At 36.8% G+C, this 14,278-nt stretch overlaps 1 protein-coding gene across 2 annotated transcripts in view; it reads right to left on the reverse strand.

The window, feature by feature from the left end:
- Positions 1 to 14,278, reverse strand: part of EYA3 (EYA transcriptional coactivator and phosphatase 3) — a 105,266-nt gene that overhangs the window by 60,836 nt on the left and 30,152 nt on the right. The window contains exon 2 of one of the 2 annotated variants that reach the window (XM_032863908.1): positions 5,242 to 5,342. The exons of the other annotated variant lie outside the window; for it this stretch is intronic. Coding sequence (XP_032719799.1) covers positions 5,242 to 5,274 — 33 coding nt within the window. The 5' untranslated portion in view covers positions 5,275 to 5,342. The remainder of the gene's footprint in view (positions 1 to 5,241; positions 5,343 to 14,278) is intronic. 2 annotated transcript variants of the gene reach the window in all.

Genomic DNA, 14,278 nt, shown 5'->3' on the forward strand with positions numbered 1-14,278 from the left:
ATTCTTTCCCTACCCCCCAAACGCCCCACATTGCATCTCCACTTCCTCATATCAGGGAAATCATATGATAGTTGTCTTTCTCCGACTGACTTATTTCGCTAAGCATAATACCCTCTAGTTCCATCCACGCCGTCGCAAACGGCAAGATTTCATTTCTTTTAATGGCTGCATAGTATTCCATTGTGTATATATATACACGACATCCTCTTTATCCATTCATCTGTTGATGGACATCTAGGTTCTTTCCATAGTTTGGCTATTGTGGACATTGCTGCTATGAACATTCGGGTGCACGTGCCCCTTGAGATCACTACGTTTGTGTCTTTAGGGTAAATACCCAGTAGTGCAATTGCTGGGTCATAGGGTAGCTCTATTTTCAACTTTTTGAGGAACCTCCATGCGTTTTCCAGAGTGGTTGCACCAGCTTGCATTCCCACCAACAGTGTAGGAGGGTTCCCCTTTCTCCGCATCCTCGCCAGCATCTGTCATTTCCTGGCTTGTTAATTTTATCCATTCTGACTGGTGTGAGGTGGTATCTCATTGTGGTTTTGATTTGTATTTCCCTGATGCCGAGTGAAGTATCACAGCTAATTTTTTACCTTTCATGTCCCATTATTTGCCTTGACTTGGGCAATTATGCTCTTCTATAAATCAAACATAGAAAACATGCACTGCCTTGGTACCCCAGGAAGGTAAACTAACTCAAAAGGATACAGACAGATTTCACTGGATTACAGAAGTATGGGTTGAAACAATACAATCCAGAAATCAATAGAATGTAAAATAGTGTAGCTACCTTGGAAAACAGTTTAGTAGTTCCTCAAATGGTTAAATATAGAATTACCATATAACCCAGCCATTTGATTCCTAGCTATATAACCAAGAGAAATGAAAACATATGTCCATAGATGTTCGTAACAGCATTTTTAAAAAAGATTATTTACTTATTTATTTATTTGACAGAGAGAGATCACAAATAGGCAGAGAGGCAGGCAGAGAGAGACGAAGGGAAGCAGACTCCCTGCTGAGCAGAGAGCCCGATGTGGGATTCGATCCCAGGACCCTAGGATCATGACCTGAGCCAAAGGCAGAGGCTTTAGCCCAGGGAGCCACCCAGGCGCCCCGTTCATAATAGCATTATTCAAAATACCCCAAAAGTAAAAACAACATGAATGAATGGATAAATGGATAAAATGATAAAATAATGATAAATTAAATGATGACTCATAAATTTTAAAAATCCATAAAATATTATTTAGCAATAAAAGGGAATGAAGTACTGAGACATGTTTCAAAGTAAATGAACCGTGTGAAAAGACTAGGCTAAGTGGAGGAAGCCGGTCACAAAGAATCACAAACTGTATGATTCCATTTACATGAAATGTCCACAAATCAGTAAATTTTTAGACAGAAATTAGATTAGCAGTTGCCTAGGGCTGCAGGGGATAGGGGAATTGGGGGGTGACTGCTAATGGGTATGGAGCTTCTTTTGGGAATGATGAAAATGTTTTAAAATGGATTCTGGTGATGACTGAAAAACACTGTGACTATACTAAAAACCACTGAATTGCATTTTAAAAAGAATATGTGAATTATATCTCAAACCTGTTATTTTAAAAAATGACATCATCTTATGGGCATGTTATGACTAAAGATAACACAAAAAGAAGAACCACTGACAAATTTGTGAATCAGGTTTCTATTTGTGCCTCTGCTTAAAAAAAAAAAATTATGCTTTTAACATAACAGAGCAAGGGAATACTAGTAACACAGTACATGAATTCAGAATATCCATGTTCTGTGGATGACTCTGTGATTTTTCAGATGATCGATGCTGGCTCTCTGCACTGACATCTCAAAGTTTTAGGTTTACGAGATAAAACTGCTACAAGTCTGGAGGAACAGAACTCATTAGAAATAACTTGGGTCCTTGCTTATACACACAGGAATAAAAATATTTTTTAAAAAAATTGAGGTATGCTGGGGCACCTGGGTGGCTCAGTGGGTTAAAGCCTCTGCCTTCAGCTCAGGTCATGATCCCAGGGTCCTGGCTCCCTGCTGAGCAGAGAGCCAGGTTTCCCCCCCTCCATCTGCCTGCTGCTCTGCCTACTTGAGATCTCTCTGTCAAAAAAAAAAAAACAAAATCTAAAAAAAAAAAAAAAAGAAAGAAAGAAAAAAAAGAAACAAGAAAGGGATAATTCAGTAGGAAGGAAACAAGACGAGCTAATGAGAGTAACATAACTCCAGCTAATAATGCCCACCAGCAACATCTCTCTATGTATATAGGTAACGGTAGGGTTAAAATTCTCGGTTTTATTTATTATCATCAACTTGGGATAGAACCACTTTTTCTACTCAAATTTTAGACCTCTACTACAGCCTGTGAATACTTTTCTCCTCAAAGTACAATATTTACTCTTCCTACTCTATTTTTAACAGTTCATAAATATTCATGTTTTTTAAAAAAATTCATGTTTTCTTAGACTCTGTATTTGTCTATTTGGCATCCATTCATCATAGGGACAAACTATAGACCAAAGCTGTGTACATCTCCCTTGTGATGCAGGGCCCATACTCTGATCCATCTCCTTTCCAACATACACACCAAGTCAGTATTTCCCCTGCTCTAATCATCCCACCCAGAGGCAGATACCAGACACCTACTGACAGCCGCAATGCCCCAAAAGCCCTTGGAAATTATTCAAACAAACTAAACCTTGTTTACCTTCCCTTGCCTGTGGTAACCCCAATAAGGCCCGTGGCCTATGCATTCCCGTTGCTCCTTCCTGCCTCCTAACTGACTGGTGCTTTTCCCTCTGGCCCTGGGTGGTGTGCCATGCTTTCCATATCTAAGGACTATGAGTAACATTAAACTTTTCTTTCAGTGGCACTGACCCCCCCATGTCGTCACTCAGTTACCTTTATAAATTAAGACTCGGGCACAAATCAAAATAAATGACACCCTGTGACAATTACCATTTACAGTCAGTAGAAAATTTGTTTTTAAAATGCTTTAATTTTTAAAAAATGCTTTAATTTCTCACCTTCTTAAGTAACAGTCAGGTTTTGCACATTGTGTTATAGAAATTGAACAGAACAGCAGGGAAATGAAGCAGAGCAGAAAAGATGACTCACCAGCAGGTCAGCCTCACAATTCTCATTACCTTCAATAAATACGGAGTAACTAATAATACCCATTTCAATAGTGTGTCAGCACATAAGTCTTGAAACTAGACCTCCTGACTAGACTTCTGTCTTGCTACAGAAAAACTCAATGACATAATTTTCTTTGGCATACTTAATGCCTCTAATTCAGCTATGTGTTCTCATAGTATATATCCTAGAACACTGCTAAGGATGATTTTTAGTTCTACCATTTCCCTGATTATCTACCATTATCCCTGATGGGTCAGGGATAAGGGATGACACTTCCTATGTTTCAAGGTCATTTTACCAATTGCTTATGTCTTTCTAGTTTTATTTATTAAAAAAGATTTTCTTTATTTGTCAGAGAGCGAGAGAAAGAGCAGCAAGCAGAGCGAGAAGCAGACTTCCTACTGAGCAGGGAGCCTGATTCAGGACTTGATCCCAAGATTCTCGGATTGTGGCCTGAGCCGAAAGCAGATGCTTAACCAACTGAGCCACCCAGGCGTCCTGCTCTTTCTAGTTTTATACTTACCTTAAGAAAGAGGGCTAAAAGAATAATGGCAAAGTAATCATTAGCATGTACTCTCAATGTAAAAACAAATATTAAAAATGTATTAAAGGACTTGATGCAAGCCGGTACCCATCCTTCTGTGATATAAAGAATACATCTAGAACATGAAAAACATGCCCTATCATCTGCTTTCAAAACTCAATTTTTTTCCAAGTTGGATTTTCATAAATGTAAACATATTATTATTCTACATTCTTTCTTACTATGAAATGCAAGAGGCTCATTCAGGATAGTAAATTGCCTTAGAATTTATCTAACTTCAGAAAGAGAAACAACACAAAAGGAAAAGATTCTTTAATATAAAAGTATCTTGAGGGGCGCCTGGGTGTCTCAGTCATTGAGCATCTGCCTTCAGCTCAGGTCATGATCCCAGGGTCCTGTAATTGAGCCCCACATTGGGCTCGCTGCTTAGCGGAGGCCTGCTTCTCCCTCTCCCTCTCCCCTGGCTTGTGTTCCCTTTCTCGCTGTATCTCTGTCAAATAAATAAATAAAATCTTAAAAAGAAAAAAAAAAGTATCTCGAAAGAATGATTACTATTGTTTTCCTATTATATTTTATTTATTTTTTAAGTAGGCACCGTGCCCATGGTGGGGCTTGAACTCACAAACCAGAGATCAAGAATTGGATGCTCCACTGACTGAGCCAGCCAGGTGCCCCTGCTTTCCTTTTTTAAATGCTAAGAGTCAAAATACAGAAAGAGCAAAACGAACAAAAGGCCATGGCAAAGGCAAATCTGTATCACCTGGGGACATTTCGAATTTTTATTTATTTATATTAAATATTCAAAAGAAATTAAGACTCTAACCTAGACTCTAGGATCTTATCTGTTTTTAACAATTAGGTAAGGGTCAAATCACACTTTTCTTCAATTATTTTTTTTAATTAAGTCAATCAGAGAAATTTAGGTAAAGATAAAACTACGTTTTCAGGCAGAAATGGTATATATACTGTTTTACTGGTAAACAGATGTCCTCTTTAATTTTCTAAAAACTTTAAGAATAGCCATTGGTGTTTTTTCTATTTTAATGACATTTCCAAATACAATATTTTTTTTTGTATTTTCCAAATACAATATGTACTTTTGTATTTTCCAAATACAATATATACTTTGTTAATACTGTATTTTCTAAAGACTCTCTAGAATTAAGCTAACAAAACTGAATTCAAGAACACTTTTCTTAGAAGGGAAGTATTAGGAAGTCTTCTCATTTTTATTCTAATTTGGGATCTCTAGTATAACTGAGTAATATTTAAAGTCTTTTACAATTAGCTTTTCTATAAAGAACTTTACAGTGGGGCGCCTGGGTGGCTCAGTGGGTTAAAGCTAAAGCCTCTGCCTTCAGCTCAGGTCATGATCCCAGGGTCCTGGGATCAAGTCCTGCATCGGGCTCTCTGCTTAGCAGGGAGACTACTTCCCCCACCTGCCTTGCCTGCCTCTCTGCCTGCTTGTGATCTCTGTCTGTCAAATAAATAAAAATTTAAAAAAAAAAAAAGAACTTTACACTGTTAAAGGAGACACTTACTGGTTGTTCTGGTAAGTCTTGCTCTTCTTCCATGAGGACCAGTATTCCTTCCTAACGTTTATGTGGCTGGATTGCAAGTGTCTGTCAGCAGTCTTCACTGTCTGTTTAAAAAAGGGGGGGTTCAAAGCTTTATGAACTCGTAAGGCATTATCATTGAGGCCATCAGAGAATAATTTTTTTTAACTTTTTGTTACTCCAAGCTTTCTACGTGAGTCCCAATCTCAAAATCTCAAACCTGCACGTGGCTTTTCAAAATTGACATGCTGCACCAAGTCGAGATAGGTGCACACAATGACCTTTATACTGCCTAGCAAAAGCCAACACGTGGAACCCCTTCTGCTGTACTTAAAACCCGGTTACTATAGTGCCTAATGCACCAAACATCTTATAATGACAACCATGTGCAGATAACTAAAACATGATTTTAGGATTATTGTTACATTAAAAAATGATAAAAACTAGCTTCGGAAGTCAGTAAGTTATGATAACATCTAACCTGCTTGAATGTGGAACATTTACATAACTGTTAACACAGACACACTGAATCACTTTAAATGGGACAAACTGGAATATCAATTAAATACTTTTACAACCAACTATCTGTATATATGCAATTAATTTTAAAGAAAATTCTTCTGGATTTATTTTAGTAATTCAAATAAATAAGTAAAGCAAAACCTTGAATTTTAGAACGAAGGCAAAATTATGTAAAACTAAGACCCAATTTTATTCTGAAATAATAAGCTCCACTAAATGTATTACCTAGTCAATATTTTTTTTCATTTGAAAGAGAGAAAAAGAGTGTGTGCACACAGTGGGGAGGAGCAGAGGGAGAAGGAGCAGCAGACTTCCTGCTGAGACTGATACAGGGCTTGATTCCAGGACCCTGAGATCAGGACCAGAGTCAAACTCTGAGCCACCAAACGACTGAGCCACCCAGGAGTCCCACTATCTAGTGAATTTTTAAGCAAACTCTACCTTCTCAGACCCTGCTCTTCCTGTCCTGATTTTTCAAACTAAAAAAGAAAAATAGAGGACTCAAATCGCCATATTTACTGGTATGAACTTCCTACTGTGGCCTGCTGGCAAGAAATACGTAGATATCATTAAACTAAACACATTATAAAAACAAAAACTCCGTAACTATTCAACACAAATGAAAATGACACTTCTCGAAAACTGATGTGACCATTTATGCTTTTAATGAAGGTCACACCTGTTGTACTTCTACTAACCACTGTAACTAAACATATAAAAGCGAAATCGAGTATAGAACCTTATCGCTGAAGTAACGAACAGAGATTTAAAAAAAACCTTGCTCTCTGTCAAATAAATAAATAAATATTTTTTTTAAAAAAAGGGCAACTGGGTGGCTCAGTGGGTTAAGCCTCTGCCTTCAGCTCAGGTCATGATCCCAGGGTCCTAGGATCAAGCCCCCTATCGGGCTCTCTGCTCAGCAGGAAGCCTGCTTCCCCCTCTCTCTGCCTGCCTCTGCCTACTTGTGATCTCTCTGTCAAATAAATAAATAAAAATTTAAAAATTAAAAAAAAAATGAAAAGGGAAATGAAAACCTTCAGTTGTGCCATATCACCCCTCCCCTCTTTTGCTCTATAGCGATGCAATACAACACACTTTATTTTACAGCCACACTCCAGAATGAGAAAAAGAGGGAACACACACGTGATATGAGGCAGAACAGCCCAGCTCTACCGTGGCTTTATTCCCTTCCCTGACCTAGATGTCAAAAGAAAAAAGGTTTAAAGGTCAGAAGCGCTTGGTGATCAATACTCACGTGTAGCTCATACAGAGCCCCAAAAGCCAAGTTCTCCAACTACATGACGCAGGTAACTGGTGCTGCAGAATTACAGGGCGCAGTAACTAAAGCCCACAGGAGCTATCTTGCCTGAATTTGTTTTGCTCTCCTCAGAAGAGCATAATCAATGTGACGTGAAACGGATTCACAACTGTGAAAGATGAAACATTTTTATGTTTTATCAGCTTCTACCTATCTTAGATTTAAATCGAAATGTCTTTATTTTATGGGCTTTTAATACTGTCTAAATGTACTAATGTACATATATAATTTCATCCCCAAAGGAGCAAAATAGGGCCAAATCATGAGGGAAGTGTGATACCTTTAATAACTCATTTGTTGGATTTTTGTGTGATCATCTCTCACCTAAACAAAAAGTTATAGTATTCCATGTTTTACTTAATTGAAAGCCATACGTTATCATTGCAATCTCTAATTAGTAGATTCTCAGCACGGGAGAGGGAAGGGATATTCCTTCTCATGGGGGAAGGTTTATAAAATCTACCTCTGGGCAAGAAGAAGGTAAGAAATTTTGTTTTAAAAAAGGATACTCAATAACATGTGCTTTAATTTTAAACACAAGAACTAACTGATTTAAAAATATAAACATTAAAGGGGCACCTTTTTTATTGATCAAAAGGGATCATGGGTTTTACAAGGTAAAAATACTCCTCTTAATTATGGGGAAATAAATTCTCAAGTCATACAAAACTAAATGTTAAAATCTTGAATTTTGTCTTCTAAAAATATGGCAAAATAACAGTGATTTTATAATGAAAAGAAGGAATTTTCCATTTTTCTTAAGACAAATTCTATGGTAAGTTGCAAGAAAACTTTAAGGGAAAAATTGGGAGACATTCTTTCCTCTTCTCCTATTTCTTGTTTGAAAATAAGCACTACTGTTTCCATCTTAAAAATTACCTTTATTTTCTCAGCTTTTCAATTTAGGGGAATAAAAGGGCATAATTTCTATAGTTAGGAAAAAAATTTTAAAAATCAAGTAACTGATCAATGATCACCAACAATTTTGATCATTTAAAACAAACGAAAGCAGGGGTGCCTGGGTGGCTCAGTTGGTTAAGCATCTGCCTTTGGCTTGGGTCATGATCCCAGAGTCCTGGGATCAAGTCCCACATTGGGCTCCCTGAGCCTGCTTCTCCCTCTCCCTGTCTACTGGCTCTGCCTACTTGTGCTCTTTCTGTCAGATAAATAAATAAATAAATAAATAAAATCTTTAAAAAAAAAAAAAAATCAAACAAAAGCAATCTTACAAGGAAAGCACATGATTTATTACAGCATCTTCTGGGATTCCATCGGCAACATGTAAAATGCCTAAAATTGCAAACTTACAAATTTACAAATAATATAAAAGAAATTTATTTGCAAATAATTTAAATTTACAAATTTAAATTTTTCTAATAATTTATAATTTGACTAATCTGAAATATAGGGACTTACTAAATACAAGAATTCAAGTATTTGTCACATTCCTAGAACTTTTCAATGTGCTAAAACTTTAATATTAAGATCTCATACCATTTTCTATAAGTGCACATGCTTATAATCAAGTCACATTTACTAGCAACCAGATGAAAGTATTGTATAACACAAACAGTGCTCCAGTATTTGATAATTTAAAAAGTACAGAATTAGTATACAAATCTTAGTATTCTCTTTTTCATGTACTAGTTCTAGAGTTTAATAATCTAAGTGGGTTTTTGTAAACCATTAATGTAACCCGACATTATTCTACAAATGAAACTCATCTTCTAAAATACCCAAAAATACAATGACATAGAAGTAAAAAGTGGATTCTTAGGTGCAACTTAAGTGCACTTAATGAATACAGCTCATTATATAAAGTAAATTCTTTAAGTGCAACTTAAATGAATACAGTTACTTATAACTTAGTCAAACAGCCAGTGAAATTACAAAACATGTAATTAACATGTGAGTTAATCTTTTAAGTGCTTTTAAGCATTTGGATAGTAATGTCTTCTCACAATTTTCTAGTTTCAATTCTTACTGTTGATTTCTAAATACACCTTTTTTATTATGACAGTTTGTCAGTATCTATATGCCTTTATGGACAGAAATCTAGGAAAATCTACAACCAAGAACAGAAATGGTATTATTTCTGTAGACTTTCCCTATCTGCAAATGCTGACAAGGAAAAAATAAGGAATTCTGTTTGGATTCAAAAAGGTCACAAATTTAAATACTGTGATTTCACATGTTCATAAATAAAGCAGGAAACTTTTATAATATGGCAGCTATAATTTTTCTTTTTAATCATTAAATGTTAGAAGGGAAATAATTAGTAAATATTTTACTTCAAAATTCTAATTAGATTCCTACCTGATAATTTCTGTTTTGTACCAAGTTGAAATACTATTCAACCTTTAACTGTAAATGGCTACAAACAAAAACCTAGGTTACTGCAATGTTATTACGGCTCTCAAGTACAGAAAGGGGGAAAAAAAAAAATATATATATATTCTACATACACACATATAAAGAACAGAATAAAGATCAAATTGCTTTCAAAGAGAATAAAGTATACACTACTCCTAATTATAACATCAAGAGAAGTGTCTAAATAGAGCACAACATTTGGATTGTAGGTCCTTGAAGGGGAACTTTCATGTGGCTAAGTGTGCATAGATTAACTGAATATCTTTCATATAATTCTAAAGAGAAAACAGGTAGCTCAAAAATTTAATCATGGACCACACTGTATTTTAGAAGTCTACTTAATATTTCTTCCAAGGCCATATATGTGTGTGTGTGTGTGTGTGTGTGTGTGTGTGTGTGTTGTGTGTATTTTTTTTTTTTTTAGAACACACTAAATAAAAGGCTAAAGAAATTTCCCTGGGGAAAATGAACAGCATCCTTCCCAAAATTAAATATATCTCAGCAATAATAGTTATAAATAAAAGTAATCTAAAAAGAAGTATCAAAAAAGTGGTATATTATCACTTAAGATTATTAACGTCGATTGGGGCGCCTGGGTGGCTCAGTGGGCTAAAGCCTCTGACTTCAGCTCCGGTCATGGTCCCAGGGTCCTGGGATCAAGCCCCACATCGGGCTCTCCACTCAGCGGGGAGCTTGCTTCCCCCTCTCTCTCCCTGCCTCTCTGTCAAATAAATAAATAAAATCTTTTTAAAAAAAGATTATTAACGTGGATTACTTTAGGATTTAAAAGTATGTAATTAGTAAATGTCCACCATGGTATCCTCAAATACGATTATGTGTGTGCCTTGAAGAATGAAAATAATAAGCAAAATACCATCTTTTAGCAGCTTTAAGACAACTGCTTCAAGTATTGTTATTCAACAATAACAGATCTATTCTAAAGGAGATCCTTAAATGAATTCAGAAACTAGTACCCTAACACCCAAAGTATCAAACATAAAACCTAAAGATACCTCTTAAACTCTAATTTATAAACTAAGAGGCCTTATAAGGCAAAATCATAAAAGGAATCAGGAAAAATGATTTCAAAATATAAGAAAACATTTCTGTGGTCTCTTGCAGAACACTGCTTATTAGTAGTGTCAGGGGGCATGTAGTAATTTGGCCTTCATAATCCATAGAACATATATATTAGTTTCAAACAAGAAGAGAACAAAGGTTTATTCTAATACCTACAAATATCTTATGAAAATTAGGCAAAAAGAACAATGAGTATCTTGGAGGAGTGGAGAATTATTGAGGGAATTAAGTAAGACTTACCCTACAACAGCCTTTAAAACCAATTACAGTGGGAAGGGTAAGAGCAATCATTTACCAAGCATATATAATACAGCAAATATTTTTACATTTATTGTCTTACCTAGTTTTTTTGTTTTTTTTTTTTTGGTCTTACTTAAGTTTTATCTCCACAACGATCCTAAGGCACAGTGTTACCTTCATATTATGGACAAGGCAACTAGGACTCAGAGATTTAAACAATTTAACTGAGAGTAACAGCAATAATGTTTCAGGTTAAGGCAGAAATATACCAAATATAGAGGCTGGAGGATGATGGTGATGGTTGCACAACACTGTGAATGTACTTAATACCACTGAATGGTATATTTAAAGTGGTTAGAATAGTTAATTTTGTTATATATATTTACCATAATAAAAAGATATAAAAAGACCCATGAGGGGCACCTGGGTGGCTCAGTGGGTTAAGCCTCTGCCTTCGGCTCAGGTCATGGTCTCAGGGTCCTGGGATCGAGCCCTGCATCAGGCTCCCTGCTCAGCAGGCAGCCTGCTTCCTCCTCTCTCTCTCTGCCTGCCTCTCCACCTACTTGTGATCTCTGTCTGTCAAATAAATAAATAAAATCTTAAAAAAAAAATATATATATATATATATATATATATTTTGCCAGAAAAACAGTATCAATGTGGAAAAAACTGATTTTTTTTTAAAGATTTTTATTTATTTATTTGACAGAGAGAGATCACAAGCAAGCAGAGAGAGAGGAAGGGAAACAGGCTCCCTGCTGAGCAGAGAGCCCGATGTGGGGCTCGATCCCAGGACCCTGGGATCATGACCTGAGCCAAAGGCAGAGGCTTAAACCACTGAGCCACCCAGGTGCCCCAAAACTGATTAATTCTAAATAAACAAAAAACATTCAAGAAATTTTGGAGAAAGCAGATTAAGCATATTTATCTCATCTGTGGAAAAGAGATAAAAATTGTGTGCAAAAGAAGAAAGCATAAATAAACCAACAGATGTGATTATATAAAATATACTTTCTGCAATAAGGAATAACAAATCTAAGATTTAAAGAATATAACATGGGGCATCTGGGTGGCTCAGTCGGTTAAGTGTCTGCCTTCGGCTCAGGTCAGGAGGCCAGGGTCCTGGGATCGAGCCCCATATTGGGCTCCCTGCACAGCAGGAAGTCTGCTTCTCCCTCTCCCTCTACTCCCCTTCTCGTGCTCACTCTTTCTCTCACTCTTTCTCAAATAAAGAAAATCTTTTTAAAAAAATTTAAAAGGGAAGACTATAATAGAAGCAACACCTGCAATAATTATGATAAACCTTAATGTCTGCAATATAAACCCACCCAATTCAACATTACTGATCATCTGTTATGTAGCAAACAGTAACTAAATACACATCCATCAAAGGACACAAACAGTTTAACCACCAAGATCAAATCAGCACTTGGGAAAAAAGCCTCTCACTACTAACTGAATAAATTTTAATATATTTAAGATACTACTTCATACCTAAGAAAATACCAAAAATAAATCTAAACAACAAAATTGAGTGTTATCTGAGCTATAAGATAATATTCAGGCACAGCTGTAAAATCATGTTATCTTCAGACTGTTCTCTGGTTAGACTATAAGATAGATCATAAAATTGCCCATGGCCTGATTAATTTCCTAATTTTTTTTCCCAAAAATTAAACAGGGGGTAAAAAGCTAACTCTAATTCCAAAAAAGAGTAAGTTTGTTCAGAGAAATGAAAAATCAGAAAACAACATGTGGAGAATGGCTTACCCATGCTGTAATTCTATGAATGAATATCTTATATTAAAACAGAAACTGTAGGGGCGCCTGGGTGGCTCAGTGGGTTAAAGCCTCTGCCATCTGCTTGGGTCATGGTCCCAGGGTCCTGGGATGGAGCCCCGCATCAGGCTCTCTGCTCGGCAGGGAGCCTGCTTCCCTTCTTCTCGCTCTGCCTGCCTCTCTGCCTACTTGTGATCTCTGTCTGTCAAATAAATAAATAAAATATTTGGCGGGGCGGTGGGTGGGGGGGACGGGACGGAAACTGTAGCCTATTTTCAGTAAGCTCATTTAAAAGGTGAAAGACATGGGGCACCTGGGTGGCTCAGTGGGTTAAAGCCTCTGCCTTCAGCTTGGGTCGTGGTCCCAGGGTCCTGGGATCGAGCCCCAAATCGGGCTCTCTGCTCAGCGGAGAGCCTGCTTCTTCCCTCTCTCTCTCTGTCTGCCTCCCTGCCTGCTTGTGATCTCTGTCAAATAAAAAAAAAAAAAAATCTTTAAAAGGTAAAAGACAGGACACCTGGGTGGCTCAGCCAGCTAGGCATCTGCCTTCAGCTCAGGTCCTAATCCCAGGGTCGTGTGATAGGGTCCCAAATCGGGCCTCCTGCTCAGAGGGGAGCCTGCTTCTCCCTCTGCCTGCTGCTCCCCCTGCTTGTGTGTGCTCTCCTGCTCTGACAAATAGATAAATAAAATCTTAAAAAAAAAAATAAATAAGAAATAAAAGGTGAAAGACCATGAAAGACTGTGGATTCTCAGAAACAGGCTGATGGTTTTGGAAGGGAGGGGGGGTTTTGGAGGATGGCTGAGCGTGGTGGTGGGTATTAAGGACGGCCTGGACTTGGGACGGCATGGAGCACTGGGTGGGGTGCATAAACAATGAATCTTGGAACACTGAAAAAATTAAATTAAAAAGAATATAAGGTGAAAGAAAAGATTTTAAATTAATTATGGAATAATGCTAACAGCTTAAATATAATTTGTTAAGAGTCAAAAGCAGATCCCAAGGGACAACGTCTTAAGGTTTGGATAGTAAAATGTTTATGCACATTATTTTATAAATGCTCCTTAAAAAGCGTTCCTCAAGACATTAAGCTAAAATTGGACACAACTCCTCCATTCTTGTCCCACTTTTTTTCCTCAGGAAAAAAAATTTAAACTCTGAGGAAAAAGCAATTTAAATTGCATTGATCCTCCCTTAGCCCAAATCTTAAAGAAGTTCAAGACAGCACTACAGGCAGAAAGATTCATTAAATTTTTGTTCCATTATCACTTCATAAGAATGAAGTGAAGTTAGACGCTGCACGCAAGCACAGAATTGGCTCATTTTACTGTTCTGTACAAAAGCACTGAACTTCCACTAAAGAATTTGATACCAGAAGATGTTTCACATTTGATTTTGCCCTACTGGAGAGAAAATGCTCATTCTATGAATGCAAGAAAATACGTAACATAAAATGCTACAAGGCATATAGATTTTAGAGATAATCAATTTCAGAGCTGAGTAAACTAAAATCAAAGAGAGGAAGGTACTGCCTCATGAAGACTCTTAAGCAGCAGAACCAGTAGTAGGACCCAAGACTATGAACTCTGTCTGAAGCTTTTCTCCTTTCATGTAGAATTGAGTAACTGACTCCCTTTTTTAAAACCACATTCATAATATTAACATAGGCTATTTATTCCTTTTCCTACATTAAATCTCTATTCTGTTAAATTACT

Source organism: Lontra canadensis, unplaced genomic scaffold, assembly GCF_010015895.1.
Source record: "Lontra canadensis isolate GAN:19392208 unplaced genomic scaffold, GSC_riverotter_1.0 scaffold25, whole genome shotgun sequence".
NCBI lineage: Eukaryota > Metazoa > Chordata > Mammalia > Carnivora > Mustelidae > Lontra > Lontra canadensis.